Raw genomic sequence first — 27823 nt, forward strand, 5'->3', positions numbered from 1 at the left:
GGGGATATGGATGTGACGACAATTGAAGCCGATTCATCCATTCTGTTAATTTTGTTTTGACAGTTTTTAATGCGATACACACACACCTTACATGTAAACATCATTTATTTGAAAACTAATCAAACGTAGACCAAGAGAATAGTGTGTTGGGGATTAGGGGAGACCGTTTAGAGGCACATTGCCGTTCATGTTCTGAGGGCCCACGCCCACCAGCCATGCCTGGGTAAACATTACCTTTATGGTCCACTTGCTGGCACGAAGTTCTGGTTACATCCAAGCCACCCAACACACACGTTTAGTAAGTTGTGCATGCGGTTTTAGGCTTTTGAATGGCCCATGATGTTTCAGGTTTCACTTTTACATTTTTGCGTAGACATCAATAAATATTCAACTTGAGTGAGTACAGTGTTAGTATTTTTTTTTCGGGAACTAATCTGCGTCACAAAATTTGATTGGAATAGATTAGCCACGAATTTGATTAGAAATATATTTATGTTTAATGTTATGCTTCTTTGAAACTACTCTAATGTTACTGTAATTGAACTGACAGTTTGAACAATCCTTTACATCTCACCAAACAGTTTTGCACACTACATCTAGATGATTTTGTTGAACAGCAGTAGCAATTTTAAACTCGTATAAAAATAGCCGTTACCAGAAGACATAAACTTTCCTCTCTCACAATCAAAATCTGTATTTGTTAATTTTTAAACAATTATCCCGAGTGTTTTTATCTCATTCAAGTAATAATCAATGTAAGTAACTCATCAAGGCAGCGTTTGAGAAAGGAATTAGTACATATCTTGTGCATGCAGTACTACCCAAATGTTTAGCCCACTCAGCCATGATTGCCAATGTGCTTTACACGTGTCTATTCTACTCAGTCGTACCATGCCTCAATATTTTCAAACCTTATTATTTTATAGGATGGTTTGAGCTGAAGTACAGTTGAAGGAAAATGAAATTCTGGCGCTGCCGTCGTTTGTTATTGCGGTGCTCGTTTGATTTCAAATGTATCTCGAGAGCATTCCTTCCTGCTTTGGTCGGCCTCTGCCTTGGAATGACCGTCAGCATGATGTATGCGCCATTTAGCGAAGACAGCTGTGAGACCTTCATCGCTAAGCAAGACCCACAGAAGATGATCAAACTCAGGGACACCAAATCCTTTGACGCCCAAAACGACGAGTCGTACGAGCCCCGAGTGCTGGAGCCCCCGATGGACGAGTCGAAATATAAAGTCGACACCAAGGCGGGGGCGAAATTTTTCAGGCCCAAATTCGCTGCCACGGAGCTTGGAATCCGGGAAAAGCTGTTCGTGGCGGTGCTGTCATCGAAGGACACCTTAAACACCCTGGCCGTGGCGGTCAACAGGACTGTCAGCCAGTACGTCACCAAGACGGTCTACTTCATCGACAAGAAAGCCGCCGTGGTGCCGGGAGGAATGGTCATCGTCAACTTTGACGACGGCTACAACCACCTGATGCCAACTAACGTCTTTAAGTTCGTCATCAAAAAGTACGGGCAGGACTATGACTACTTCATGTTCCTCTCGGATAAAGGTTACGTCCGAGCGGAGAAAGTGTTTGATCTGGTCAGTCACATTAGTGTCAGCAAACATGTTCATCTCGGCACACCTAAAGGTGTGGAAGGTGGGAAAACTTATTGTTCCTTAGAGGGCGGAGTTATCATATCACAGGTAAGTCTTAAATTTGAAAATTTCACTATATTCTTTATTACAATCACGTTTTGTTTTTTAAACTTACTCTTTTACTGTGTATTGTGAACATAGATTTAATTTTTTTTAGGGCTACGCAGATCGCCATCGCATTATCTTGATAAGTTCCGTAAATATTTGAAATCCACACGGTTACAAGATCTAGTTTTTCTTTCTTGAAAAACAAATTAGGCTGTTTTCCCGTTACTGAACTTAGAGGCAGGGCCGGTCCTACATGTTGCGGGGCCCTATGCGAAACGGATTGCGCGGGGCCTAATTTGCGATAATAAGTGAAAATTAAGATTTTGTATTAGAAAATAAATTGGTCTTTGCATTTTATTAATAGTACAAAATCACTGTCAAATTAACTTTACGAGCCATCTACAGTAGATAGTTTTCCAACAAAAAGCCGATAAACATTCAGATCTGCCTTTAAGATTTACTATCGTCTAGCGAACTATGGCTTTTTTTTTTTTTTCGAAGAGGTCGAGATAGATTTAGATCTATATTTATATGCCAGTGGCTATTAAAGTAAATTAAGTATTTGAACTTCTTTTAAGGAGATTTGCATCAGTTTTCAGAAAATGTTAATAATTTCAGGAGATTTTCATGACTTCTTATATTTTATAATTTCAGGAGAATTCCAGGAACCCTTTAATAATAAGTTAAAATGGTTTAATTTAATAATTTACACCTAGAATTCGAATCGCGCGGGGCCTATGAAAGTGCGGGGCCCACTGCGGCCGCATAGGTTGCAGTGGCCTCAGACTGGCCCTGCTTAGAGGGCCTACTTCTAGCTCAGCTATTTCTACTTAGAATCTATGTGACAACAACAACAACAAGTTGTTACACTATAGCACAAGTTTGTTTTCTATCCATTGGAGTAAGATATATAGTAGAGCAGCGGTTCTCAACCTTTTAAGCTCGGCGACCCCTTTTTAGAATCCCCCTCGTGGCCGCGACCCCCTCCCCCCTCTCCACACACACACACAGCATAAGAATATTAGACAAAAACAATCCATATTTTCAATGTTCTTAGGCGACCCCTGGCAAATCGTCAATCGACCACCAAAGGGGTCGCGACCCACAGGTTGAGAACCCCTGTAGTAGAGGAACTTCGTTTTTCTTAAGTGTAACAGAGTGTGAGGAGCATTCCCCCCTCCCCCCTCTCCCAAGTCCTTTCCTGCGTTTGTCTCCTTTAATCTGGTTAGATCATTAATGTGTATATTAAAAAGTCTAGAGTGACTCTGAAAACTATTTCATTTTATTTATTTTTATTTTACGTATAACGCAGCATGCTTTTTTTTTTTAAATGTTATACCTCTCTCAGCTTTTTTTTGTTTTAAACAAAGCTTGTTCTATCAAATCACTCTTTTTTTTTTTTACTCGAATCCGTTAGAATACATTAGACGAGTTTCTCTGTGTGTGTTAACCTAGAAACGCCAAGTAGAAACACACCCTGTTGTTGGTCGCAACCATGACGTGTGATTGGTTGTGGATGTGGGAAGGTCTCAACACATTTCTTGAAAGGGAAGGGAGTAGCCAGTAGGGAACGTCCTCGCCTTATCAAACATGATGTCTATAAAATGTAAACCAGAATGTGGAGGGAGAGCTAGAGCCTAGATCTACAGTACTGTTGGGTGAGACTACAACAAAACAGAATCAATGAATAGACTTAGCTGGGTTAATGTTTGCTGAGACAAATACAGGAAATCGGAAAAGAGGTTTAAAATTATACAAACTAAAATTAACTAAATCTTCACCTTTTTTCTCTTTTTAACCCTTGACTTGGACTTTTTTTTCTTTTTAATTTAAATTTGGTCTACCTTCAATGAAGTCCAGTAGGGAATCAGCGCCTGCAAGGGCGCCGTTATCCCGTTGATTGTTAGAAAGGCTTTTATCCAACAACCAGACCTGTCTGAGGGCTCCCAGTAGTAGCGGCCGTAATGATGACTGGGCATAGAAATCGGACCGTACGGCGCACCGCCCCCGGTCCTGGGTCCACTCGCTATAAGTGGCCGAGAGCAGCACTTACCATGGGGAGATCACCTCATATCCCTATACTGTAACCGCCACTATTCCGTGTAAGGACCGCCCCTTCAGCTTAACGGCTAACTGATGGCGGCCCCCTGCGTGGAACGGCGTGGCGGACTTTTTGGACTGGGGTGCGGGCTATTTGTTCCATCCCTACCCCGAGTGAGATTAAAAAAAAAAAAAAAGCTCACCCAGGGAATCCCGCAAGAGCCTGGTTCGCTAATCATTTTTAGCCTATCTAGTTACACTAATAGACGTTTCCACGGAGGCGCCACGCTGAGGTGACGGGTAGCTGGAATCCTCCGAAATTTGGTCTACAGACACAACAGGAATGTGTTCGATTTTTTAAAATTTAAATTTGGTCCACGGACACCTAGACTCAACCAACACATAGGCATGTGTTAGATTCTTTTGTTAGCTTTTTTTTTTTTTCAGCACCTTTCAGTACTATCCAAATTTATATTCTTATTGAAACAATAAAAGTAATTAATTGTCCACACAAAATACCGTGTGCTCCTCAATTTTGGAGTGTTACAGGGAAACTCCGATGGTTTTTCAAAGTTGAGGTATTGACATATTTAAATTCTTCATAAAAAGTTGTAATAGTAAACATTTTTTATTTAGATGCTTAGATAAATTTATATTTAATAAATTAGTCAGTAAATTCTTGACATTTCCAAAAAAATGGGATTCTTTGAGATTTTGTTTTTAGGTTAGGCATACGTCACTTCCCTCAATGATTCAATCGTTTTGCTTCATTCTTACAGTAGCTGTTAGGCTTAGTCAAGCGCTATGGTACAGTTATATATATATTATATATAGATATATTTAAAAGCATTAGGACTACCAACTCGAGAAAAAAAGTTACATTTTCATCTAAGCCCCTCCCTGTCCCAAGAAGTAAATAGATCGCAGGTCTGACTGATTCGAACAAACTGGTCAGTGTAAGGCTAGTCTAGATTACGTGTAGTCAGTCATGATAAGACAACCAAGCGATAGTGTTTGTTGTGTGTTGAGTGGTCAGGCGAGAAGATACACACTGCCATGGTTAGTCAAGCATGTAAATCTACTTTTAACACGCATTTTTTTCTTTGCTTACAAGATCTAGATCTTACTGCATAGACAAAGATATATTTCTTTTACGAGAATGTAAACTTTACTGTATGGTTTTCGTTATAAAGTCAATAGATGAAATTAATAGGCATGTGTGACGTCACATAGAAACCCGGTGAAAATCTGACCGTTTTGGATGCGCAGGAAAATTACGTCAGAAAAATATCAATTACTAAGTTATTATTGCAAATAAAAACAAAATAATAATATATTCATTATCTGTAAATTAAAACACATATTATATCAAAAATTGTCAAAACCATCGGAGTTTCCCTTTAAGGTAAATTTCGGAACATCCAACTTAGGTACATTTAACACAGGGAATCACCAAGATGGTTGTGACATCGCTATTATGATGTCTCTAATACACAGATGATTTTTCGATCATTTTTTTAAACACACAACGCAGACAATGTTATAAACAAAAAAAAAATGCTATAAGGACTATTTGTAAATGATATTTCGACTTTAGTTTGGATAAGGAGATAGCATTTGCGAGAACATTTTAAGTTAGTCCAAACTTTGAATTACTCGGTATGTGGTTAAAAAATTAAATTTCACAGCAAATGCCGTTTATTATCTCACCACAAAGGCATAACAAAGATGTAAACTACTTGGGAAAATGTCTTTTATTTTCTCTATTAAAAGAACTCACTAAAATGATTGTGAAAAGGAAAAAGTAGGTCTATGTAGAGAATGAGGTAGACCTAGACACCTGCAATAAACTGAGTCATGTTTTAACGTGGCCGTCACAAGACAGCTATCTCAACTAAATTTAAGAGTTCTGTTGACCGTGTTGCAGCCTATATTGATCTATAGTTGTAGAAATAAACACAACATGCTTTAATTACAAACAAACAAAAATTAAAGCATTTCAATTGTACAAGTTTACAATCTAATATATAAAGCACAATGTAAGGAGTATGTATGTATGTCTCGCATAGAAGAGAATCTAACACATGCCTATGTGTTGGTGTGACCAAATCTTGGGAGTGCAAAATGTCAAGTTGTTCTCCAAGAAAGTCATGAAAAGAAGATTTTATTTCCAGATGCTGATGTCTAGATCAGTCGTGTCTCTGACGAACTCACTTTCCTCTCACGTCACCTCACTTTATATATATATATATCATGGGCGTAGCCAGGATTTTTTTTCGGGGGGGGGGGGGGGTTTGGAGGGGGGATTCCCCCCCCCTCCCGCGAATTTTTTAAAAAATGTATTTATGTGTGTGTGTGTGTGTGTACATAATCTTTATTGCATTCTGACCCTTCATTCTTTCGGAAGACGTTTATTGTGCCCTAGAATAGGTTCTTCCATGAGTTAGTGGAAAAATTGTAGATTCCCCGCGAATACTAGCAAGGGGGTCTGGGGGAGCGCTAGGAGCTCCTCCAGCGCGGGGCGAATCCCCGCCGCCAAGCACTATTTCTGATATTGAAAGCCAACAAAATGCATATTCTGAGGTATCTACAGTGCATTTTCCTGCTATAAAAAAGTTTTATTTCAAAAACCTAATGTGCTATTCTTACTGACATAGACCCTCCCACGCCGTTTGGCGCATTTGCCGTCAAGCTGTTTCCATAAAAATCTGTCACTGGTAATGTCTGAAGCCTCTTCCCACCTGCCATGAGGACCTCAATGAATGAGTGGCGTCAAGTTGTACTAGGATATCATTGCAACTCTTCTTATGCGTAATTCATTTTGTCGGAGAACATGTCCCGCAAACCTCATGCGTCGCTCTCTCACAACCTTACTAAAGGGTCGACTCTCAGTTCGGCATAGGATTTCCTTGATTTAAACCCGATCTCTATAACTGACTTCTAAAATCTGTCTTAGCCATCTTTGTTGAGCCACTGTACATTTAGTATTATTCAATTTCGGCAGATGACTATTCACTGCAGTTTATTAAGGGAGCCCTGCCACTAGTAAAAATGTGTAACCACTCTTGAATACGCTCTTGGAATTAAGTGACTTTAGTTTGCTTTAGATTTTATATCGAAAAGAGAAGTTTTATCGTCAAAATCATATGTTGGGGGTTTTCCACCTCAAAATGCTCTGTAGGGGGATCTTAAACTCCAAACCATCTGGAGGGGTTTTAAACTTTAAACAAACGCCATCTGTAGAAGAGGGGTTTAAACTCAAAACCCCCGATTGGATTGGCTACGCTCAAATAATTTTAGTGTGTAATTCGTTTTTTTTTTATATTGAAGAGGTATTTTTAGCATTAAACCCCTCTGAATGGGGGTTTAAACTCAAAACCCCTTTTGGCAACGCTCATAGCATTTTGAGTGCGTAATTTGCTTTTTTTCTTACACTGAAGATGTATTTTTTAGCCTCAAACTCCCCTGGCGGGGGGTTTAAACTCTAAACCCCTTTGGCTGCGTTCATAGATTTTAGTGTGAGTAATTTTCTTTTATTTATATTGAAGACGTACTTTTAGCTTCAAACTCCACTGGAGGGGAGTTTAATCTCAAAACCCCTTTGACTACACACAAAACATTTTGAGTGTATAATTTGCTTTGTTTTTATTATTAAAGAGGTATTTTTTACCTTCAAACCCCGCTGAAGTGGGGTTTAAACTAAAAACTAAGTCAAAACCCATTTAGCTACGCTCATAACATTTTGAGTGCGTAATTAACTTTTTTTTATATTGAAGAGGGGGTTTATCGTAAATTTTGGAGGGGGTTTTAAAATCAAAATCTCCCTTAACTGTGCTCTTGGAATTAGGGGATTTTCGTTTGCATTTTTGTTTTGTTTTGTTTATAGAAGAGGGGGGGGGGGTTAACTGCAAAAACCCCAAGTAGGGGGTTTAAACTCAAAACCCCTAGTAGGGGGTTTTAAACTCAAAACCCCTGGTAGGGGTTTTTAAACTCGAACCCCCCTGGTAGGGGGTTTTAAACTCAAAACCCCCTGGTAAGGGGTTTTAAACTCAAAACCCCATTGGTTGTGCTGAGGCACTTGATGGTTTAGTATTAAAATCTCACCTAAAATAAACAAAATCAAGCAAAAAATCATTCACTAAATTCCGATCCCCCCCCTTGGGGGGGGGATTTCATTTCGGGGGGGGGTTTGGGGTTCAAACCCCCCCCCCCCCGGCTACGCCCATGATATATATATATATATATATATATATCAATAACCACACCATGTATAAAAAAAAATTATAAATAAAAATCATAGGCTTCTAATTAAAACACATTTTTAACAACTATAAAAAAAATATTTAATAACTAAAATGGCATTGATGGCCACTTTGAAATCTTCTAATAATTAATTGATGACTGCATTCGTGAACATTATGTTATTGCATAAGACAAGTGGCTAATTATTCTTGATACATTATACTAATAAAACGTATATGAGGTAAACAATAAAGACATATCAAAACAAGAATTAGTCTCCTAAGCCAAAAGATCACCACTGGCCCTCAGGTATTCCCTCCTTCATGCACTGGGCCAATCACTGAACGTCGCCCATTATCTTGCTAGCTAGTCTTTGCCACTGTCGCCAATATCTTTTCTGGCTGTCCCTCTACTTGACTGCTATCAACTGAGTCAAGACTGTCCCTCTACTGGACTGCTATCAACTGAGTCAAGACTGTCCCTCTACTGGACTGCTATCAACAAAGTCAAGACTGTCACTCTACTGGACTGCTATCAACTGAGTCAAGACTGTCCCTCTACTGGACTGCTATCAACTGAGTCAAGACTGTCCCTCTACTGGACTGCTATCAACTGAGTCAAGACTGTCACTCTACTGGACTGCTATCAACAAAGTCAAGACTGTCACTCTACTGGACTGCTATCAACAAAGTCAAGACTGTCACTCTACTGGACTGCTATCAACAAAGTCAAGACTGTCACTCTACTGGACTGCTATCAACAAAGTCAAGACTGTCCCTCTACTGGACTGCTATCAACTGAGTCAAGACTGTCACTCTACTGGACTGCTATCAACTGAGTCAAGACTGTCCCTCTACTGGACTGCTATCAACAAAGTCAAGACTGTCACTCTACTGGACTGCTATCAACTGAGTCAAGACTGTCACTCTACTGGACTGCTATCAACAAAGTCAAGACTGTCACTCTACTGGACTGCTATCAACAAAGTCAAGACTGTCACTCTACTGGACTGCTATCAACAAAGTCAAGACTGTCACTCTACTGGACTGCTATCAACAAAGTCAAGACTGTCACTCTACTGGACTGCTATCAACTGAGTCAAGACTGTCACTCTACTGGACTGCTATCAACAAAGTCAAGACTGTCACTCTACTGGACTGCTATCAACAAAGTCAAGACTGTCCCTCTACTGGACTGCTATCAACAAAGTCAAGACTGTCACTCTACTGGACTGCTATCAACAAAGTCAAGACTGTCACTCTACTGGACTGCTATCAACAAAGTCAAGACTGTCACTCTACTGGACTGCTATCAACTGAGTCAAGACTGTCACTCTACTGGACTGCTATCAACAAAGTCAAGACTGTCACTCTACTGGACTGCTATCAACTGAGTCAAGACTGTCACTCTACTGGACTGCTATCAACAAAGTCAAGACTGTCACTCTACTGGACTGCTATCAACAAAGTCAAGACTGTCACTCTACTGGACTGCTATCAACAAAGTCAAGACTGTCACTCTACTGGACTGCTATCAACAAAGTCAAGACTGTCCCTCTACTGGACTGCTATCAACAAAGTCAAGACTGTCCCTCTACTGGATTGCCATCAACTGAGTCAGGACTGTCACTCTAAAATAAACAAAATATCGCTAACAACTAGCTTAAGCGCAATTTATTCATAAACAAACACTTTCTAAGGCTAAAACATAAAAACTATCTTCTTACTCTATCCATCCATCCATCCCAGTGGCGCTACAGCCCATGGAGGGCTCTGGCCTGCTTTAACACATCCTTCCATTCAGATCTCTCCTTGGCCTTTCGTCTCCACGCCCTAACCCCAAGCTGCTTCAGATCTGATTCCACGTCATCTATCCATCGCATTCGGGGTCTGCCTTTGGGTCGCCTGCCTTTTGGTTTTTGCCTGTATACGATTTTCGCCCCTCTGTTGTCTGACATTCTTTCAAGGTGACCTGCCCAACGTAGTCTGTTCTTTTTTATTTCGTTCACTATTGGTGGGTCTTCATATAATTGATATAACTCATGGTTAGTGCGTGTCCTCCACCCTGTTTTATCCTGTATGGCACCATAGATTTTCCTAAGAATTTTTCTTTCCCAAGTGTTAAGTAAATTTTCAGATGTCTTTGTCAGTGTCCAGGTCTCACTTCCATACATTGCTGCTGGTCTTATTATGGTTTTGTATATTATTTTCTTGGTTTTCCTTGAAATCGTTTTGCTCTTAAGTAAATGGTGGGTGCTATAAAATGCCCTGTTGCCTGCTGCTATTCTTTCCTTTATTTCTGTTAGTAGGTCATTTTTGAAATTAATAGTACTTCCTAGATATTTGAAAGTCTGGACGTTTTCAAATTCGTGGTCTTTGATTTTGATATTTTGTCCCTCTGTTTGATTGTCTCTTGTCATTGTGATGTACTTGGTTTTACTGTCATTGACCTCAAGTCCTGCTGGTCGAGATGCTTCTTCTAGTTGTATGAAGGCTCTAGCAATGTCAGAGGTTTCTTTACCCAATAAGGCAATGTCATCGGCATAAGCAAGGTTTTGTAGAGGTTGGCTGTATATCGTCCCAGTTGGTTGTGGACCCATGTTTTCTCTCCTGAAGTAGTTAGTAATAGTTCCCCTTGTGTTTATGTGTATATTTCTTATAACTCTCTCCAGTGTTAAATTGAAAAGCATGCAGGAAAGTGCGTCTCCTTGTCTTAATCCTCGTTTAATCCTAAATTCCCGTGAGTGTTCTCCTTGTATTATGACTTTGCTTTTTGAGTTGTTTAATGTCATATGTATAAGTCTTGTCAGCTTGTTGGGTATTCCAAAATCCTGTAGAGTGTCATATAGGTATTTCCTTCTGATACTGTCATAAGCCATTTTATAGTCTATAAAGAGTTGGTGGATTGGTATGTTGTATTCATGGCATTTTTCTAGTATACATCTTAGTGTGAAGATGTGGTCGGTTGTGGATTTGTTGGGTCTGAAACCACATTGATAGTCACCTAAGATTTCTTCTGAATATTTTCCAAGTCTCTTAGTTATAAGCCTAGACAGTATCTTATAAGTCACATTTAGTAGGGAGATTCCTCTGTAATTACAGCACTTTAACTTGGATCCTTTTTTGTGTATTGGGGTTATAAGAGCCGTTTCCCATTCTGTTGGTATTACTTCTTCTTCCCAAATTCTTATATTAGTCTGTGTATTTGGGAATGTAAGTTTTTCCCTCCATATTTAATTAGTTCTGCTGTGATTTGGTCCTCTCCTGGTGCTTTGTGATTCTTCATGGTCCTAATTATTTCTGATGTTTCAATGAGTGTTGGAGGGTTCACTAAGGGATCTGGTCCCCCCATGTGGCAGTTCATATTCTCCATTGTCTCCATCTTCAGTGGTATTTAGGATCTCCTCAAAGTATTCAGCCCATCTCTCAATGACCCTGCTGTTTTCTGTAATAAGCTGACCATCTTTGTTCTCACACATGTGTGATCTAGCTTGAAATCCGTTCTTTTCATCTTTAATTTTCATATACATTCCTCTCATGTCTCCCTCCTTTGCTAGTTCCTCAATTTGAGTAATCTTGGACTTTTCCCATTCCCGTTTTTTCTTTCTTACAACTTTTGTGGCCCTTCTTCTTGCTTCATTGTATTGCTGTCTAGTGTTTCTGGTTTCTCTCTGTAGCATTATCATTCGGGCATTGTTCTTCTCTTCTATAGTTTGTCTGCATTCATCATCATACCACCCTATTTTCTCGTTCTTTTGTTTAAATCCAACTACCTCTTCTGCTGTTCTTTTGATAGCATGCTTTATTATTTCCCAATGCTCATTTGTTATTTTCGCCGTCCTTTTCTAATGTTGTCAGTTGCGTTTGGAGTGCCATTCTATAAGTTTCTGCAACAAGTGGATCCTTTGTGAGTTTTTGACTATCATATTGCTGTGCTCTCTTTCTTTGGTAATTGTGTATGGTACTTATTCTTTGTCTAAGTTTAGCTTTTACTAGTAGGTGGTCTGAGTCAGCATTAGCTCCTCTGAAAATTCTTACATCTAGTATGTCTGATCCATGTCTCTTATCTATGAGTATATGATCTATTTGATTCTGGGTGTTGCCATCAGGTGAGATCCAGGTTACCTTGTGAATATTCTTATGTTGGAATTTTGTGCTGCTGCTAGACATTCCTTTTCCTGATGCAAAATCCACTAATCTTATGCCATTATTGTTGGTCTCTTCGTGTAAGCTTTCTTTGCCAATTATTGGTCTGAATGCTGGCTCCTTTCCAATTTTTGCATTGAAATCTCCTAGGACTATTTTGATGTCATGCTTTCTTCTTACTCTGGTCCCCTAGAAACACTAGCGGATCCAGAACTTTGGAGTTGGGGGGGGGGCGATTTTTTTCCAAACCCTAACCCTAACGCCCAGTAAACCCTAACCCTATGCATAAACGTGCGTACAGCGCGCGCGCGCGCACACACACACACACATATATATATATATATATCATTTCTCAACCTTCGGCGAAAAACAAAACAACTGGGGCAGAGCTATAAGGCCCCGACGCCAAAAAGCGTTTTCTTGCATTCTTCACTGCAGAAACGCATTCTCCTGACATCTACAGCTCATTTTCATCAATGGACTTCGGGGCGAAGCCCCGACGCCAAAAGCGTTTTCTTGCATTCCTCACTGCAGAAACGTATTCTCCTGACCTAAAGCTCATTATTCATACTATTAAAAAAGGACCTTTCGAATAATGTTGTACTTGAAAAATATTCTAATATAAATTTATAGGCCCATAATACATTGCAAATAAAACTGATTTGTTCCTTGAAAAGATAGGATACCCCACATTTAGATTTTTGCTTTGAGGATCGCCGCCGAAAAAAAAAATTGATAAATAGTATTTAACAAAATTAAAGTATAAATTGTGAGTTATAGTCCCAAATTTATTTAACTAGAAAAATATCAGATTGAGTAAAGGTTGGTAAAAGGCGACTATGAAAACATTATTTGAGTTTAGAACTCATCTTAATCATGACTTTTATACTGAAAAATTTCGTTTGAATTCTAACTTTTCCAATCCAAAGTCTTTCTTAAAATAATTATGATAAATTCATGTGAAATTATATAAACTCCGTCTGGAAATGGGAGGGGCGGTAGAGTGAAAACGATTAATCTTCGCTCCTTTAATAATTTCAGCTAAATATTGCATTTGGCATTGAAGAATAGGGGTGGGGCGACTCGATATAAGAATTTAATTTATAGTGTATATAAATTATATTAGTGACAGATTTTTTTAAATTTTGTAATTTCTTAACTATAATACAAAAAGAAAAAGTATTGATTTTTCCGATGGGGGAAATGGATTGCATGTCCCACCTGGTACAACCCTTTTTCATTTAAATTTACTAATGATACAATTTGAGATTAGAGTATGGTACGATGGGTCACATATCAATACGTAGTTTATATTATATAGATATTCAACAAATTTTGTTCACAAACTATGATTCTCCACAAAAATAGGACCGCTCCCCCCTAGCACTCAGAGGGCTAGAGTGGGGAGGGCAGTACATGCAATCGCCCCCCCCCCCCCCACCCCACCTAATCGGCCAAGATACCAGAAAGGGAGCGACATAATATAAAATGTATATATTATTTCAACTAATTTTGTTCACAAACTATGATTTCTCCATAAAAACGGACCGCCCCCCCCCCCCCCACTCAAAGGGTTTGGGTGGGAAGGGCAGTAGAGGTATTCGCCCCCCCCCCTCCACCAATCGGCAAACAGGGAACGACATAAAGATCGGTTAAAATATCAATAACAAGTTTTAATAATATAGATATTTAATTGATTTTGTTAGCAAGCTGTGATTTCTACAAACAAATTGGACCGCCCCCTCACTCGAAAGTGTAAGGGGGGCGGGATTGATACCATCGCCCCCTCTCGACCCCACCAAATCGGCCAACATACTAGAGGGGGGGGCGAAATAATCTAAAAATAGGTTGAAATATAAATAATTTGTATATATTTTTAACATAAGTAATAAATTCGTATACAAATTGTGTGAATCCTATACTAAAGTTCGTCCGCCTCCCCCCACTCCGGGGGGGGGGGGGGGGGAAGGGGTCGGCCGAGTGGGGGGGGGGGCGATCGCCCCTACCGCCCCCCCTCCCCCCCTGGATCCGCCAGTGCCTAGAAATACTTTATTTTCTCAGGCAAACTACACACAACTCTTGGAGCCAAGCTCGCGAGCCAGCCTCTGTGACTTGCTCCCATTACCTACATGTGTCTTTTACCAGAAAAACGTCTAGCACACGACACACGCCCCTGAAAGTAACTACATGGTGGTGCCCCTGCTCCTAATTCTACTCTATACTCTGAGTCCCTAACCCTACAACTAAACTAACGCTACTATATCTTCTGTCTGTCCCGACCTACGAGATATAAATCTAAGTGACACACTATTCCTACCCTTAATCTGTACTCTGTCAAGTCTGTTGGTGAGCCGTGAAAACACTTTTGAAACAAATTAACCTCACACACACACACATAAACAAATGTGAGACAGTGTCCAAATTTTGTTTTTCCAGCATAGAGGCCGTTTCCATTTCCGCCACGCCAATCACTGGTCGCAGCGTCGAGTCTAATGGGAAAAAGTTTCTGCGATGTTATTTTGTATAGAGAGTGGACAAGAGGAAGATAGTCCCTGTGTCATGTTCCCCTGTGACCCGACAAAAACCGATCGACAAAATAGCGCCAATACTTATCTTAATTTTTTATTGATTTTTTAGTAATTGCTTCAGATATTGTAAAATATTTTTATACACAAACGTTATAGACAAATACATATACATTAAATATAGATCTATATATCATACTTCTTAATATTCCAAAAATGTACTTGAAAAACACGCAAGCATGCTCGTAGGTTTGGCATCTCTTGTCTAGATCTAAAGACTAGGTAATTACTTAATGTGTAAACGCATCTAGATGTATGAGAAATACATGTTTGCAAACATTTCTAAAAAACAATGTTATTGATAGTTTAATATACTTTTCAAAAGTATATATTTAGCTTTTGACATAGTGACACTGTTTTATTTTAACAAGCACACAGACACAGAACTTTACGCTTCAAAAGTTTGTTCTTGTTGTTGGCATTGACGAAAGTTTTCCCTTAGTTCACGTTTGAGATCTATCCAGGACTCGACACTATTTACTCTGCCACTCAGAGAACACGTTGTGAATAGGTCCTAACAGAAAACCGCGGGCACTGCAGCATTTCTGATTTCACATTTTGTTCAGCTTTCTACTAGATCTATTCCCAGCTTTTTACGGGCTGGTGGTCATATGGAGATGCAATTATGCGTTAAGAAGTATTAGAGCCTTAAAAAAAAAAAAACTTGCTTGGAATTCCCTCGAGCTAATCGAAAAATTACTAGGGCTCAAAACCATGGCACTAAGGCATGTGAAAATAAGAGAATCAGGATAAAACATTATGTCATAAATGTGCTGGTACATTTGTCTACGTTGATCAAGTTCTTACAGCGATTGTTTTTTCACTCTTTAAAAAAAAACAACATTGTGCTATCTTTAGCGTTTATATTTTGTTTCATTTGACCTACTTACCCCTGCCCCCTTTTTTTCCCCCTTCATATCCTTTTACGGAACAGCCACTCATAGATTTTGTTTTTGGCTCATGCGTTCTAGCTGTATTAGCCCTTATTATGGATGAAATACCATTGTTATAGACCTTGCATGTAACAGTCCATGATTTGTCTTCTTCCTTTTACACACACACAATCTTTCACACAAATATTGTAGCCATAGATAAAATGACCGTGCCACCCCCTATGAAAAGGTCTAAAAGAATCTTTTGACTATTTAGACCCCTCACACATATATTGGTACAGCAGCTGTAACTCTTAAAAAACATCTGTTACATCTTCGTACATAGCCTCCACGTGTACACACATTATAAGCACTTTGGCTCGCCTCTAGTTAAGATTTTATTTATTATATGGAGCCTTTCTTGTTCAAAGGTCTCCCGAAACACAATTCTATTTTCATACGCCCCCCCCCCCCCGCTTTTTTTTTTGAACATCTACTTTGGCATATAAAATCAAATTGCCTAAGCTCATCATTTTATTTTTCCCCTACAAAGCTGACTTTGTGTAATGACTAACAGAGATTTCATGACGAGTTAGTAGCATCGTCTTTAAAAGACAACTCTTTCTATCGCTATTAGCCTAAATCACACAAGTTTGTCGGGGTCCTTGAGCAATTGCCGGGCAGCCCATGCCATGGCATTCATTAATCGAGGAGCGTCGTGGCGAAAGGGACAACGGCTAGCGATACCTTTTGTCTTCAAGACTTAACCACCTGAACTACACTTGGTAGTTTGGAAGTCAACTGAATGTTATGTTTCAGTTAGCCTCTCCATTTCAACTTATAAATGGAGGGTGCACTAAAAGCCAACAATCAGCGCGGGACAATGCACCAGATGTTGCCATTTAACTAGATTAAATTAGAACTTGTTTTTGTTCAAAGCAGTACACGTTAACCAGGATGTCACTGTCGACATAGATGTCTCATCTCCTTGTCGACCTGTAGAAAATCATGCAATGTTCATGAGCCTTATTCAGACAGGCGACACAGAACCTTATTCATTGATTGTAAGTGTAGCAGAGACTCATGCTCTAAATAAAAATTTTGTATGAAGGGAGATAGGATTGTGATTCGTAGCAGCTTGTAGCTCATACCTTCTGATATTCGTGCTGATGTCGAAGCCTGTCTAAATCTAATTGCATTTCGGAGTCCACCTTCGATAATGTCCAGTAGGGAATCGGCGCCCATGGCGCATTTATCCCGTTGATCGTCGGAAAGGCTTTTTTCCAACGAATAGGCTTGGACCGGGAGCTGTTCACCCCCAGTCCTGTCTGAGGGCCCCCAGCAGTAATGGCCATGGACCGAGTAAGGGGACGTACCGCGTACAAAGCAGTCCTGGGTCCACTCACTATAAGTGGCCGAGGGCAACGCTAACCTTGTGGGGTTTGCCTCATCTTCCTATACTGTATCTGCCACGTTCCATGCAGGGACCGCCACTTCCGCCACGGGTCTCTGATGTGGGCCCCCTTTGTGGAGCCGTGTCACGTGTGGTAGACTTTTTTGGACTGAGTTGCTGACTTTTGTTCCATCCCCACCACGAGTGAGATTACAAAAGAAAAGCTCACCCTGGGTATCGGGGCCTTGTTCGCTTCCCGTTCTTAGCCTATCTAGTTCCACTACTAGACGCTTCCACAGAGGCGCCACGCTGAGGCGACGGGAGATAAATCCTCAGCATGAGTGGACCATTTGGGGGCCACCTCTGAGTTTGTGTGATAACACAAATTCTTTTTGTAATCTTGCTAGTTTTTTTTTTTTTTTAAATGATAAAAATGTTGTTTTAGGCAAACAGCCCTAGAAATTCAGTTAAAAACTGAAGTGACAAGAGCGACTTAATAATCTTTCTGTGGGTTCAGTCAGCTATATGAGTCTAAGAATTGTCTTCCAGTGTTTCTGAACGTAATGGCGAAGAGAGAACATCGAACTGTGTTTTTGTGTTAAGTCTTACACCTCAATGTTTTCATTTTCACAAGTTCCACAACCTAGACATCCTATTGAACCTTACCGTTTCCGACAGTTAAACAGAAATAATTGTCTAAACCTTTTTTTTTTTTTTTTTTTTACAAATATTGAAGATTTCGTTTACAATATTTGAGCACGTAGACCTACTTAGATCTATATTTTTCATTGCTGTATATTCGTAGGCCTACATGTCATTTAATTTTGTTATTTTGTTCATTCTATTTTTTCCCCCTATACTATTAATAGCCACCACAAACTTGCAATAACACTATCCCTAATCTCCAGGAACGTAACTTTCTCCCTTTGGTTCTAGTTATTTTGATCACATTGATGACTGGGTCTATAACAGGCTTGATATTCAATGCAGCTTTACAGGCATATCACTAATGTATGCCACAGTGGAGAGCTAAGCATTCATGGCCAGAATGTTTTTCTGTTTTATTATTCACATGGCTTCAACAGACTCAGATCTAGGCCTATATTTTTTTGCTATGCTATGGTTAAACACTTTAAACCCATCAACAAAACAGTCTTCATTACAATACTCCCCCACCCCCAACACAATTTTCTAGTCCTCTAAGAATATAATTTTTTTTTTTTTACTCTTTCATCCTTCAATCAAACCTCCTGCAACCCCATCAGTTGTAGCCTTCTCATCTGTCTACATTATAATGCCGCCCCACACACAATGTTTTAAAATGAAACACCCCCTCGCCAACAACATACTTTTGGACCTTGTATATTTCTATGAAACTGCTGCCCTTGAATTGTAAAAGCGCATAACGATAATGCATTTCTATTAATTGTGATATGAGGATGTGGTGAGGATGTAAGAAAGGTTACTAACCAGTCCTGTCCGCCACACCACCCATTACCCAGCTGGGGTCATACAAGAGGTGATGGCCCTCCCATAGCTAGTTGCAGTAATTATAGGAACATGGAGGAACCCCTTGTGGGCTCAGCCTCCAGGCTTTGCATGGGAGGAGGAACCCATGGTGTTGGCTCAAGGAGTCGTGTTTCATGAAAATGGATGTGATCAAATGATTATCTTGTTGATTTGGGACCTCCATACAGTGAAGGGTCAGTGAAGAGCCAATCTCCCATCCTGGCCTCTGGGTCAAAGTTCTCTTTTTAGTGCATGTAGATTATTGTCTACATTTTCATGCATAAAAATTCTTTTTAAGATAAAATTATGTTGTATTATTATTTATTTTATTGTGTGTGTTTTCCATAACATCCAAATTTCCCCAAAAATGTTTCAAATATATCAATATGTACATATTAAATATCAAATCAGTATCATGAGCTGATTGATGCTGTTTGATGTTTTCCTTTCATCCTAATCTGTAATCGACTTTAACAGCTATAACACTTTAAATGTGAAATAAACCCAATTTGTTGTTTATTTCTCTTCCAGTCTTTACTTTCTTTAGTCAATAGCAGTTTAAAATGGTGTTCAGAAAATTGTCACAGCTTAGACTCCAGTGTGAATTTTGGCAAATGTTTACTTCATGCTACTGACCTGGAGTGCCATTCCACTGTTGCAGTAAGTCTATTATTCATATTTTACAATATGTTTTATTGACACATAAATACTATGACTATTCTTTATTTACTATGTCAGAGCGTTTGCATAATTTATACATAGCATCCTCGAATGTAATAAGTTAATAACTCTTCTTTTCAATATTGAATGAATGCTCTGGTATAAAATAAAAAAAATAAAAAATTACATATCTTCATAGATATTGTTTTTGAAATACTATCTTTAGAACAAAGTGTACACAGCCTATCCAGTAAAGAATTTAAACTTTAACAAGGATATAGAAGCTTTGAGGGAGCAAGCTAACTTTAACAAATCTCTATCAGTGTTTCCAATGCCAGATGAGATTACACATTACAAAATGCACAGGTAATAGCCTTATTTATATAACATAATATTTAAAACAATATTTACTAATGATTATGTCTATAAACAAAATTGTATAAAAAATTTATACCATTTTTTATGGGTTAAAATTTTTTTTTGCTGATAAATTTATTTTGTTTTGCTGGTTTGTGTTTGCAGATATTTTTGTGAAGTTGAATTGAATTCAACCCGACATCAGATACAAGAAATGAAAGATAATATTTTATACATGAGCCAGTTTGCTCCTGGTGGACGAGACAGTATATCATGGCCTATAGGTAGATCACATGATAATGTTCTTTAAAATATTCTCAGTACTCACAGAATTAGAAGTTCTCTATTGAATTCAAATGATAGGATAATTAGACTGAAAAAGTTTTAAGTCTCTGTATTATTTTCATTAATATTTATTACATAAATTTAATGTTTGTTCTTTTAATGATTCTTAGGAGTGCCTGAACCTTATAAACCCAAAAATAGATTTGATGTCATAAGATGGGACTACTTTACAGAGACACACATTTTCTTTCAGGATGATTTCACTAATGTTAAAGAATTGATTGGTAAGTTAATTTCATGACAACTTTCAATGATCATTTTTATAAATTGCTTTGTTTTTTTGTGTTTTTTTTTAATTTATGGTTAAAATAATCTAATATTTCCTTAAAGATAATTTTTTTGTTTGAAAACTAAAAAAAAATTAAAATTATTTTGTAGTTTTGAATGGGGAAGATGCCTGAGAATAAGGATTAGCTTGCCAATATGTAGTTTTCCTTTCTGGAAAGTAATACAGGAGTTATAAATTGCTCAGTATTTGAATATGTTGTAACTATTTTTTTTACAATCAAGCTTACTATTGTTGTTTTGTGTCGTGTGGCTGAGTGACCTAAACTGCTTGGCTGTATCTGAGGAGTCTTGAGTTTGAATCCCAATTTAGTTTACAAATTTTTATTAAACCTGAGTTGTGCTGAGTGCCAAGAAAGGCAGCATGGAATCTCCCAGATACTCCCTCCCCATTAGAGATTGGACTAGAGAGTTTGTTTTAGGAGCATGAAAGATGCACTATACAAAAGCAAGAATATTGATAATAAAAATCTGTTTGCAGGTATTGACAAGTTAGATATTCAAGATATCATTAAAATATCCATGGAGAAACTTAATGAGCAGCACAACAACAAATATTTGTACTCTTATCTCATCAATGGCTACAGAAGATTTGATCCACAGAGGGGGATGGAGTATTTACTGGACTTAGCTTTAGAGGACACGTCCATTCCCCCAGAAGAAAATAACAAAAATAACTACAACAAAAGGATCATAGAGAAACGTGTTTTTCTTGTGAGGCCTCTTGGAGAGGTAATTACATATATATATATATAATACTGCACTCTTTCTTTATCTTTAGAGTCAAAGACAAGGTTTATTATAAATGAATTAATTACAAGTTCTGAAATGTCTTTAAAAAAATTTTAAATTATAATTTAAAAAATCTTCAATGCATGTTGTAAAGTAAGACCAGTTATCTTCTTTAATGGAAAGGCGAACAAAATTAATTTTGTATGTTAGGATATAGTTTTTTTACATTAAATTTTTTTTCAAGGTGGAGGTTGTTCCTATGCCATATGTTACAGAGTCTACAAGGCTGAATATTATTTTATCAATTACTCCCAATGAAATGGATGGATGGGGAGTATTTCTAGAAACATATGCTCGATTACAGGTATGATTGTCGTCATAATGTTTTATCTGTAGTTATTTTAAGATTACAAATCAGAAATATTTTCTTTAAACATTCAAAAGGCTTTATGACAAAATGCACCATTAGAAGAAAATAAACAATAACAACAACAAAAACAAGAAAGTTAACTACTTCATAACACGTTCACCTTTTTTTTCTCTAAATGAGAATTGGCTAATGGTAGCAGTTAATACTTATAGTAAATGTTTTTAAAAGCAGTTTCTTAAATCAAGTTTTTTTATTCACTTACATGCAATTAGTGGCTAAAAAATGGTTTGATGTTCCTTTGATTTTATGTTCATCATTAATTTATCATTATCATACATTTATTGATTGCTTCATGTCAGGCTGAGTCGGCAGACAGTTTAGCTCTCATCATAGTTTTTGTGTACCCACAAGTTCCTAAGACTGGTGAAGAGGATGTTTTCTCAGTCTTGAAGTCAATGGTAACTTATTATGATGATAAAAGTGAAGATGGTGTGAAGACCAGAATGATTAACTTTGCTAACAATGGAACTTATGTCCCAGAATTCAAAATCATTGACACGGTAAAGATATTTTTGTTTCAATTTTGTTTCTGTGTGTGGGGTTTTTTTTTTTCAGTAATTTTTTATCTTTTTTTATTTACTTTATAGACTATTCATGTATTTAAAAAAAATTCTTTCCTTTTTTTTTTCTCTATTTCATAAATTCACACCAACCATTTTCATAATATTTTTTCTATAGTGGTTTTATTAAATTATCCACAGGTAAGTGACTTGCTTGACCCTGATGCCCTAATTCTGACTTGTACAGTAGGCATGTTGCTAAATGCTGAAATGCTAAATCGAGTTCGTATCAACACCATTCCAGGCTGGCAAGTATTTTTTCCAATCGGTTTCTGGCAATACAAGCCAAATATTATCTACGACAAAAAGCCATATCCCACAGATATTGAATTCAGTAGTAGAACTGGACATTATGATGTTTTGTCCTATGAGCATGGAAGTTTCTACAATTCTGATTACAAAGATTCCAGGAAGTCATTTTCTATTGAGGAATTAATGAAATATGATTTGTATGAGATGTTTGTCAGATATGGCAAGGTTCATGTCTTTAGAGCAGTTGAACCAGAATTTAAACATTATTACATGCAGTTAGATTGTCCAGTTAACATTCCATCTAAACTTTATGAGAGATGTCTAGAAAGAAAATCAATGAACTTAGCAACCCGAGCACAATTAGCCAAAAGGATTTTCCAATATCAAGCTAAAAGAGAAATGCAACATTCAACACAAAATGAAAATAAAGAATAATCATTCTTTTTGTTTATTGATAGAACCAGGTTATTTATAAACACATGCCATAGTCTCATTTTGTTTTGTATTAAATATATTCCATTAGATAACCATACTTTTATGATTAACAACTAAGTGATAAATGCTATATCTGGTAAAGATTAACTTTTTTTACTTGAATCATGACTGAAATGCTTTATATTATCCACTGCACAATAATAATATATGTATATCTAAATAGGTTTTAATGTTTCAGTTAATCAGACATAAAGAACATCATTGATACTTTAAAAGAAAAATACAATTTATAGCCTAAACAAAACCCTATTTTAGTATGGTTTAAGAAATGACCTCTTTCTCTTTAAGGTGGAAAGTTGCTTTCATGCATTTCTGTTGTCATAATTGATAGCTATGATGTGACAAAAAAAAAAGTAACCCACTGCTCTTACTTTAATTATTGCATTATTTGTCATGGTTTTTTAAATATACTTCTGTAAAAATAAAGTGTAATGCTAGACCAGATTAAATCTCAAATATTTGTATGATTCTTCTTATATGTGAACCAGAAATGATTGAAAATGACAATATCACATAATATTTATGTGGGCACATAAAAAGAGGCATAACTGTATCACATAACCATAATGAATGTTTTTGACACATTTTTATGTCATGTTGTGGTTTTCATTGAAATAATTATTTAAAGAAAAAAAAAAGAAATATATATTTATGAATAAGCCAAACAAAAACTGCTGATATCTGTGATGTATAATGATCCATTTGTTTTAAACATAATGACACACATTAGTCTTAAAGAATGAATCTGACAACATAGTGAAGTCTTTACAGAGTCTTGAGTTTTAGCCCAGGATCTTTAAGCTTCAGACGTCTGGGAAGGCTTTATTTCACAGAGATCAAAGGTCAGAATTATCTACTATTATTGAGACTTTTCTGGATAGAGTTAGTTAGTGTTATCCCACATCCAATTGGCTTTTGATAAAGTAAAGCAGTGCCCCACACTTTATGGATTGCCAACTCCATGTTGGACTACCCACATTTAGCTGTCAAGATAGGGAGACTACATTTTATGAGAAATCGTACAAGAGATTTAGCACAATGCCATAAAACTGTGGTAACCTGCTGGGACATCAGTATTGATTAGGTTGTATATTTTTATTATTTTTATACAATAGAGCATCTATAGTATAAAAAGTCTGTGAACTTAAATAAAACCACATTATGTTACAGCTAAAAATTTAAATATATTTGACTCACCCATGAAGTTGTATTTATTGTTTAGCAATTTATTTTGTCCTTTTGAACTTTTTAATTATTGTAAAATTATTTTTGATCTTGATTTTGTTTTGCTAAATGCTATTGTTGTCATTGCCAAATCAAATTTTGTCCTATTATCTGTTATACTTTTATCACCACCTTAAATTTGAAAGTACCATATATATAATGCTCATTTTTATTTCTAATATCTAAAATCTCTTTTTGCTGTAGAGTAACTATAGAGGCAGTGTTGCAATTATTTTGTATGTTTATGTTATCTTACAACAAACTATTAGCCTATGCCAAGACTGTTTAGATGACTTTAAAGAAACATTTGCAAGTACTTAAATCACATTATATTAAACACACCAACATGTTTTGGATATGCATCATGATGTTAGAACCAAGTTTTACACATTTTAATAGACAATTCTGCCAGATGAACAAAAGTTTTAACAATCAGATATAGTTTGATAATTCTTAGAGGGATGATAACCGTTGTGGATATTATTTTTGGTTTGAAGGATGCCTAATAAGAAGTGGTGTCATATTTTACTTGAATTTGTTTATTACTTGATCTGTAGGATGTTCACAACTGAAAATTGTAAATTTAGATTAGTTATCCTTTTTACAAGGGTAGCCAGTAAAGATTAAAACTTATCACTATTGTATACCATATAATAAAATCAATGGTTAAATGATTTTTTTAGTTAATAAATGTATACAATCATTGGTTTTGTGATGTATGGCAGATTTTAGCAAGATGTTTGATAAATCATAGATTTTAAATTTTCATTATAGTTCTCCGTGGTGGAGGTTGTCCAGGCCTGAGCAAGCTATTATAGCACAGTGCAGGACAGGCCACTGTCCTGTTGGCTCATATTTCTCACGGCTATGGCCAAATTTCGATTAACGGTGCCCCCGCTGCGGGGAAGAAAAGGAAACCGTGCTTCATATTCTGTTTGACTGCCCCAGACTTGCTGATCTCCGTCTCGACAGGTCTGGGAAACTAAAAATTCTCGACCTGTATGGTGACATATATGCACTACGCAAGACAGCAGGGTTTCTGTCCAGGGCTTTTGCAAGAGAGGATTTAAGCCTCTCAAGCCCTCACTCACATGGAGTTTCATGATGATGATGATTATAGTTGAAACTTGGTCTCTAGTAACTCTAGGGCTCTAAAATTCCTCTCCCAGTGGTGTAGTTACGGATTTGGGGGCCCCTACATTTTGACATTCGACATCATGACATGAGATAATATACTTAATAAATTAACAACAAAAAAATAGTATTGTTCATTGACGAAATAATTCACAAGTGACAAATCTCAATTCATATGGCCTCACATCATGCTTTCTGTGCAGCAAAGGTCATCTATAACATTTAGATCAATGCTGTCTACTATTTTTGAGAAATCCACGCTGCTAAGTCTTTCTTGCGTCATTTCGCTGCTGAGATAGTTTTTGAAAACTTCAGTTTTGAGAATGAACTCTCCCATGATGCAATGAAAGTGGCATGAGTTAGCATTATTCAGATGGAAGTTGCAAGGTTTGAGCACGCATCATTATCAAATGAGGCCAGCTTCCTAAATATTTCAATTGGTGGTACTAGTTTGTTGAAGAAAAGTGCTGGTGCATCGAAGACATCATTGAATAAGCGATTTACCTGTATTTCATCCTACAAACAAGAAACATTTTTCAGACACCATTTGGGGGCCCCCCCTCAAGTAGGGGCTTGGACCTCCCTCTCCTAGCTACGCCACTGTTCTCTCAATGGGCTTGTATGAACAATTATTCTGTCTGAAAAAGTTCCATTCATTACAGCTTTTTTTTCCAAAGGACCATATCCTAAGACACTCAGGCTAGAGACAAGACATGAAACGGTTTTTCAGAAACAGTGTGTAGGTTATTGCAGGGTTGTTGGGGGTTCTCTTTCTGCAAGGGTAAAGACTATAATGAATTTGAATAAATACAAACATAAATAGCTACTGGTAATCAAAATGTTTCAATCAGTTGGTGCCTTATCTTTTATTATTACTGATATTATACTTACAATGATTTTATAACCATTATTATAGCTAGCTTTTAATCTTGTTTCTATCTTATGTACCCTCGTATTTATATATTTCATTTATGTTAAAAAAAAATGAAATTATTATTTTTGTATCATTGGCCTAACAAATGAGAATGTACACATTTTTAGTTTCAGTTTTAAGTAGCTTTTGCTTTAATTTTTCAAATGATTACTTTAAATTACATCTGTTTTGATCACATTGTACAAAAATTATCTCTCTTTCTGAACAAATCTTATTGTATTTTAAAAAAAATAGTTTTTATTGTTAATAATGTCAACTTGTGATATGTGATGATGAATTATTTGTATTATTGTAGCATAGAATTACTTTTGATTATTTTGTATACATTTCAATACTTTTTTTTTAAGCATTGCCTATAACTTATTTAGATAAAAGTAAGACTTAAAAGTGAGATGCTACAAAAAAGTTTCGAAACAACTAAAGTATCTTTTTTTTTTTTCAAATCCATTGATATTGATGTTAAATAAATTCTTACTTTTTAAGAATGTTTTAATTGTTTTTTCAAAATAAAAAAAAAATCATGGCAATTAATCATAAGTGTCAGGTATACATTTTCTAAAAAATACTCTCTCTCTTTGTGTAAAGTTTCAGAAAAGAAAAAGAAAAGGCTTGAACAGATATTAAACAGTTATTGAAAGATTTTTATAAGTATTTAGTGTTTATTAATTAATAGTATACTGATACTACTTAACACTGTGTTGTTAGAAAATATCAATTTGTTGTATTAAATTGCATTTTGTAGAATTCAGTAATGAAGTATGAAATTGTTTTATATAAATTTTAAATGTTATAATAAAAATTCTATTCTTTATTAACCAAAGAAATCCAAACTTAGAAATAGTATGATACTATAAAACTAAATGTAATGATAATTTGAAAATTTTAAAATGTTTCTTCTTTTTGTTAAATCAACACAATTTTATATAGTTATTTCTGATCATAATAAATAAAGAAGTGTGGGACCAAGGAAAAAAAAAATATTTTTTTTCACAAAAGAAATAATCACATTAAAAACTGATTGTTTTATTAGGGAATATCTAATTTTACAACAAAGCTTATATCAAGTCACTTTGTCCCACTTCTCATTCTCAGATCAAGTTGAAATTTTGCACTATTATTCATAATCAAAGACGTTACATGAATTAATCAATTAACCAATTAGTTAATCAATTAGTGGTACTGGTAATTAATTTTGTTTTATATAGTAAATGGGAGTTAAACCTTGCAGTATTGAGAGATATGGCAGTGATTATGTGGTGCTTTCACATATAAACTATGGCACTAAAAAAAATACACTTTTTTTTCAAAAGAATTACATAGTATTATTTTCGCTTTTTCTAGTGTACCGTACTTAGTTATATATTTGCAAGAACTTCTGTTGCCTACTTGATACTGTTAAAATGAAATCAAATCTGCAGCCTTGAACAACTATAGTTTACTATAATTGAAAATGTTACTTGCTTTGTTGTGATATTTTCAAAATTCTGATATAAATCAAAAATGTATTCTTCTGTTTAAAATGCTTCAATTTTTTTTTGTTTTCCTCATGTATAAATGAAAGAATCGATTGTTTATAAACATTGACAAGAAAATATAATTGAACAATGAGTGTCCCAGATAAAAAATGTTCTGTGTCAATCTTTTTATCATGATCTGTATTTATAATGCAATGAGAAAATGTAAACATCTGTGGGATTTCATTGTAGAATAAATATTTTTCCTATTGGGTTGCTGCTTTGAGTTTATTTGTTTGCCTTTTGATTCAAACTGACATGACATTTTCAGACTATAAACTTATGCCATAAATATTGTAGATGCCATTCCACACCTGCTGCTTTTGGAAGAACTAAATATTTTATCTAACCGACAAAATTACTACAGAAATTCTCAAAGTTGAACTATAAAAAATAGTCTCCAGGTTAATGAAATATGC

General features: G+C 36.5%; 1 protein-coding gene across 1 annotated transcript; it reads left to right on the forward strand.

Annotated features, from left to right (window-relative positions):
- LOC106073425 (chondroitin sulfate synthase 2-like) lies at positions 1–27617 on the forward strand. Its single transcript, XM_013233980.2, has 10 exons — positions 1–396; positions 927–1696; positions 19014–19142; positions 19369–19508; positions 19665–19783; positions 19955–20068; positions 20611–20861; positions 21106–21225; positions 21591–21791; positions 21993–27617. Exons 2-10 carry the CDS (start codon positions 959–961, stop codon positions 22536–22538), a joined length of 2358 nt encoding a protein of 785 aa, XP_013089434.2. The 5' UTR covers positions 1–396; positions 927–958; the 3' UTR covers positions 22539–27617.
- The last annotated feature ends 206 nt before the right edge of the window (positions 27618–27823 follow it).

This window comes from Biomphalaria glabrata, chromosome 1, assembly GCF_947242115.1.
Source record: "Biomphalaria glabrata chromosome 1, xgBioGlab47.1, whole genome shotgun sequence".
NCBI classification, from domain to species: Eukaryota; Metazoa; Mollusca; class Gastropoda; family Planorbidae; genus Biomphalaria; species Biomphalaria glabrata.

Coding starts and splice junctions, on each gene's coding strand:
- LOC106073425 (XM_013233980.2), top strand. CDS start 959: ATGAAATTCTGGCGCTGCCGTCGTTTGTTATTGCGGTGCTCGTTTGAT. Junction 19,784..19,954: donor CAGTATATCATGGCCTATAG/GTAGATCACATG, acceptor AATGATTCTTAG/GAGTGCCTGAACCTTATAAA. Junction 21,226..21,590: donor AAACATATGCTCGATTACAG/GTATGATTGTCG, acceptor GCTTCATGTCAG/GCTGAGTCGGCAGACAGTTT.